Source organism: Etheostoma spectabile, chromosome 5 (genome assembly GCF_008692095.1).
Source record: "Etheostoma spectabile isolate EspeVRDwgs_2016 chromosome 5, UIUC_Espe_1.0, whole genome shotgun sequence".
NCBI classification, from domain to species: Eukaryota; Metazoa; Chordata; class Actinopteri; order Perciformes; family Percidae; genus Etheostoma; species Etheostoma spectabile.
The window spans coordinates 22061289-22067128 of NC_045737.1; the positions used below are offsets into that span (position 1 = coordinate 22061289).

At 40.8% G+C, this 5840-nt stretch overlaps 1 protein-coding gene across 1 annotated transcript in view; it reads left to right on the top strand.

The window, feature by feature from the left end:
• prr16 (proline rich 16) overlaps window positions 1-5840 on the top strand; it is a 12243-nt gene that overhangs the window by 981 nt on the left and 5422 nt on the right. The window contains exon 2 of the mRNA XM_032516440.1: window positions 3406-4484. Within this exon, the coding sequence (XP_032372331.1) occupies window positions 3406-4275 (870 nt within the window). The 3' untranslated portion in view covers window positions 4276-4484. The remainder of the gene's footprint in view (window positions 1-3405; window positions 4485-5840) is intronic.

A 5840-nucleotide genomic window follows, 5' to 3' on the forward strand; every position in this document is an offset into this window, starting at 1 on the left:
CACACACACACACACAGACATGCTCCTCCCCCTGCCAACTAATGCATGTGAGCATCATCTCCAATGAAAGACATTTGGCACAGGAGGGTGTGTGGTGTGAAATGACAGGACAGCTTCTTCGCCCTGACTCACAGTCAGTGAGAAAATGTCATTAATATTTAATGGACAAGTTGGTTTAACCACAAAGGCGCTTTTGCATTGCATTTCATCATCTTAATGCTGACTGTTGTTTGCTGCGAATTATCTCCTCCCCAATAATACAATAGAGCAGTGGTCTTATCCTTTCACTTTTCATCTATCTATCTCTTGTGGTCCCTCTCTTTTTTTGTCTTCATCTTTCATTGTCTTTTGTTATCTTTCATCACATGTCTGTTTTTATCGCAGCCACTCAATCCTTTCTCTATCTCTACAGTATTAGTGTTGTTAAAGATCAAAACTGTCAGAGCTGTCTGGGGTCTTTGAGGAATTCAGGGATTATGTTAAGATGTACAGCAAGTTGTTCTCTTAGCAGAGATATGATTTTCTGATTTTTTTATCCATGTGTTACGAGGCTGGCATTAACATCAGTGTTTCCTTTACTGCCAATTCACTGCATCCCATGCTACCACCCCAAAAGTAATAATCTGAAGACTTACCTGCTTTTAAGTTTACATTCTTCTACTGGCCACACACCAGGCATCCGGCCTGCTGTGCTGAACCTCTCACCCTAACATGACAGGCTGTCATTTTAATAAAACCCTATTGCATACAGCCTCTGGTTCCTACATTATGGATGGGTAGTTGACACAGCATCTGTCTCCTTCTACCACTCTGCTCCCCTTACTCTGTTTTCGCAACTTGAGCTGAATTGGACTTCTTCTGTGTTTTTCAGCAGTTTACAGTGTTTCACAGTAGGTGTCAGAGGTAAATGAGAACAAAAAGGCATTGTGATCAATCTAATGGGATTTTTGCGTGTGATGCACCCTCTTTCTTTTTCTTTTGTTGGTTTTATCTTTGCTTGCAGGAAATTGTGTAAAGGATCAGTTATTCTGACATTGCACACACCAAACACATACCTCAAGGGGGTGTTTCTATCAAAGCCAGTGTTTGGGGTATAATCCATTTGAAATGCAGTTATCCGTTATAACTCACAGACAGGGCTGGAGCCGAGCCTGGATCTGAGGAGAGACCCTGCCCAGATGCTTGGCACCGCCACAGAAGCTGCCTGGCCTACAGCAGGGGCTGCACACTATGGATACTGGTATTACCTCTTGTGCGTGTCCCAACAAATTACCCATTTAAAGACTGCATGGAGAGTTTAGCTCCATTGCCCTCTCTGCCCTAGCTCTCTATCTTTCTCTTCATCTCTCTGTCTCAGTCACTCTTTCTCGCTCTCTGTTTATCTCCTCACCACTCTCTCAATTTCCCTCTCAGCCTCTTCTTAAGCCGCTGTTTGGACATGCATTTCAAACCCTTAGATGATAGCAATGGTGTTTTACAGCTAATGTACTGGGTACTCTGAGATGAGCATTACTTATTTAGAAAATGAACATAAGCACACTGCCATTATTATAATTATTTTATGAATGCTGTAAAGGAAAATAACTTGTCTGTTTGGCAAATCCTTTTTATTATTTCAATTGTGTTTCAGCTATGATACAATTGACTTAAACATGTTCAGTTCAACTTATTAATGTAGAATCACTGAGTGCTGAATCCTCAATTTTGAGACAGTTAGTCATAAAATGTCACAATGCACTTCAGTTCTGGGCATCGAAGCAATATTAACTCCACCAAGGGAAGAGAATCAGGACGAAACTCTACTCCAAAGGGAAGGTTTTTGGAAAGACCTGTCAAAATGTGGACAAAAGGTGAAGAGCATGGACATTGTATTATTGAATATCAGTTGTTAGGTCCCAGAAGAGTTTAGCAACATACATATTCTGTTTTGTTAAACTTTTTAAAATGTACGCCCCTATACCAATGGCTCCTTGGGCAATGTTTATTAAGTGTCAATTTAATTTCAAAGTCAATCCATCATGCTCTGAAAGAATGTGTTGTCCAGCATTTTGTGGATACAGGGGTATGCATGCCAGTATACAGTACAGCATTTACTATGTAAATGTTTTATGTATTATCTCAATTTGTGCTGATGCATCCTTACAACTATTTCCATTCTATTGCGTGTTGCCTTTAGAGTGCTATCAAACCAAATTTATGCTCCAACAGTTCTTAAAGATTTCCCTATGCAGGCTATGGAAACATATTTCCTCTTGGAGGACAAAGAAAGCATCTTTTGAGCTAAATATCTATTGTATCCACTGGGTCCTGAGACAAAATCTTATATTAATTTTTTAGAGCTCTGAGCAGAGCGTTTCTGCCAGAGTATTTCTTTATTACAATTTTGTTTATTGTCCATCCTTTACAACCATGGTCTGCATTGTACAGTTAAAATTTGCAAATTCCTTTAAATATTTAAATAGTTCTCTGTTTGGCCTTATTTCTTCCCAAAAAAATATTTACTGGGCTATGCCACAGTGCATTTTTTATTTCTCCTTTTCCACCCTGGCACACTGTGTACATCATTGTATCATAACTGTGTTTGCTTGTCTTTCTGCGTTGCTTGCAGAGTGGATTTCTGGGGATTTTGCATACTGTATACTTTTTGAAAAGTATATATTTATTTCTTCTTATTCCTGTCATACTAAAGTTGGTTTCTTGTTTTTCATTTATGCTATGATCAATTGTTTCCTGTGCTGTTGTTACGAAATATGACTTTTCTTAATAGAAATGGATGTTACCTCTTAAGAGCATTTGATTCAGTGTGATATTTATTTACTCTCTTTTTGGTTGAGTTGTACTTGTTCTTTGCAGTAATGCAAAGATTCTTATCAATCTCTGACTTGCTCACTTGCAGCAGAATATTGCAAGCATGTGTGCTGATTTTTCCCGACAGGAGTCTATTGATTTTCCATATCTGTCTCCTTCTGTCTTCTATTTGTTATATCCATGTGTTTGTCTGGGTTCTCTTCACTTTTTTTGCTATACACAGATGTTGTCTGTTTTCATTCATTCCTTAAATTAGTTTTGTATTATAAATGATGTTTTTGTGTCTTGGGTTACAGGATATGGTTGGTATTGTTACTCCTCTCAGTTCTGATGGTGCATGGGATTGTTGTAGTTTATCACTTAAATCAGAGTCTGGCAAGCTCATGGCTGTTTTCATAAATTGCAATGATATTTATTTTTCTCCCTGGTGTGTTTGTTATAGAGATATCTAAAGCAATTGCATTAGTTAATATCTTCTTTACATTTTTAATGAAGTTTTCAATTCATTAATTAAGAACTTGACAAGATCAAGACATGAGCATTGTTATCACTCCTGACCTCAGCTGGCTTAATGACATTTCCTCCTCTTGTCACCAGGTTGTTCATGACATTGACACCCTGACTTGTGACCTGCAGCTGGAGGAGGATGGCCTGACAGACAGCTCAAAGACGGACACGCTCAACTCCAGCTCAAGTTCCACCACCACCACTACCACAGCTTCCAGCCTGGAGAAGATGAAGCTCTTTCCTGATGACTGCATGTTCAGACCACCTGCGCTCATCGACCCGGTCCCTGTCAACCCTCTTGCACTTCTGACTGTACTCAAGAAACCCCGTCCTCCGCTACCGCCACCCAGACTTACCCCTCTGAGAGCCGAGGATCACAACATTAAGAATCTGCCTCATCCGACATTAGTGTTATCAGGGAATATATCCAAGGGTACCGCGTCTCTAATGAAGAATGGCGGGGGGTTTCAATTGAAACCAAACAGGGATTTATTCTCCTCCATGCCATGTTTCATTTCTAATGACAGTGGAATCCCTGAGTCCAGTCTTGTTCCCACATTACCCAGGCCCATGCCCCTTCTCCACCATGAAAAGAACAAATGCCCAAAAGTCACTGGCAGGGAGTCTCGTGAGAGAGAGCGTGTGCGTTTCAGTGAGAAGGTCCAGTACCACGGCTACTGCCCAGACTGTGACCTCCAATATGATGTGGACGACACAGAACTACACTTACAGGCTGAGCTGAACGATCTGAGGCTCAGCCCAGTGCATTTCTGCTCTTCCATCTCCCCTCCTCCTCCTCATGCTCTTCCACATGAACTAATGTTGGAAAATGGCAGCCTCTCGGTCAGCCACAGTTTCCAGCCTACAGCAAACACACCTCCACCTTGTGTGCCTCCTCACCCCCCTTCTCCCAAGCCCCAAAAAACAATCCTACGCAAATCAACCACTACCACGGTCTGACGCTGAACCCCCTTGTTCTGTCTAACTTCAACATTCTTGAATCATTCATAGTGTTTTCTACTTTATGAGCGCTTTCTACTCCAATTAAACTTTGGATTATCCAAACAGTAAAAGGAAGAGTTGGGAAAAGGACGGATCAAGTAAGTGGAACAGAAAGGAAGGCATTGCCATGGGCACTGAGACGGACACAGAGAGATCAGGAAGAAGCGGTGAGTGTTTGTGCATGTAGGACTGTGTTTGTCAGAAAGAGAAAGGGAGGAAGAAAAAGAGCAATTGCATGTGTGCACTGATGCATATCTGTGAGTCTATCTGCATACAAATGTATTTGTTTATGTCCTGTACAGTATATTCATGTGTATGCAGAGCAGGATTTTTGTTGGCAGCTTGCATTGACTGAAAAATGTACAGTGACTTTGAACATTTCACAAAAGAGTGCTGACACCACTAAAACTAAATTGTTGCTGTGTCTATCTGGAAGCTCTTGGTACTAACGAGTCTCAAACTCAGAAAGTTCTTTCAGAGAAGGGCTCTAATTAATTAATGTCCTTCTGGATGAAACAAGAAAGCCCGCTTCCCTCATATTTCATCCAAAGCCCTAAAGATCTCCCCATAAGGTGACACTTCCACCAGTAACTTTCCACAACACACATATACAAAAATTACATTAAAGTTGTTGCAGACAGGTACTGGCATCTAGTGTATACCTCCGCACAAGCCTGCCAAGATGAACAGTTAGAGCTGAGAAATAGTGCATTTGTTTCCTTTATCACCTCTTGTGTCTCCGAGTCCCATTATGCTAACGTGTCAGACTGTAGGAGTACATGAGAAGAGAGTGGCATGGTGGGCTGGTGACAGGAGAGAAGTGTTAGATGACAAAACTGCCATTTTGATTTGTGTCTACTGATAGCCTTATAGCAATTTCTAATTGAAAAATCTTGTATATCAATGTCTAATATAAATAACTCAACTCCCATTTGTGTAGACCCCCACTATCACTCACTGTGATATCAGTCTGAGACTGAGACAGGAAGCTAATCAATTCTGTTCCTGGGTAGGAATAATCAGCAAGGGAAATGCTGGACTTTATTTCCTTAAGGGACTATAAATCAGCAGTAATATCACTATCATCGTCTTTATGAGCATTCGGTATTCTCCACTTTATTAGCTTTTATTAAGCAGCATATTTGATGAAGCCTGTGTGTGTGAAAACTAAGTGTGCATTCGGCTGAAATCACAAATTCATCAGAAATCCTTTTCCAATCAATTGTTGATAAATATGTTACTATGTTGGTGCACACATCTTTGTGTATGCATAGGTGTGTGGAAAAGCACATGTCAATTTGCCAGACTTGGGTAGACAGCATAGCCTGGAGTTGAATGAGAATAGGAGCACCTTGCTCCCAGCAATGCCCTTAATTAGCCGGATTAGACTCCAAGAGATAACAGTACTGCCTAAGACAGCCTTTGGACCAACATTAGCCTCAGCACAGTTCTAAACTGCTGCTGCACATATTAGTAATGATAAACAGAGAAAGAGAGAGAGAGAGAGAGAGAGAGAGAGAGAG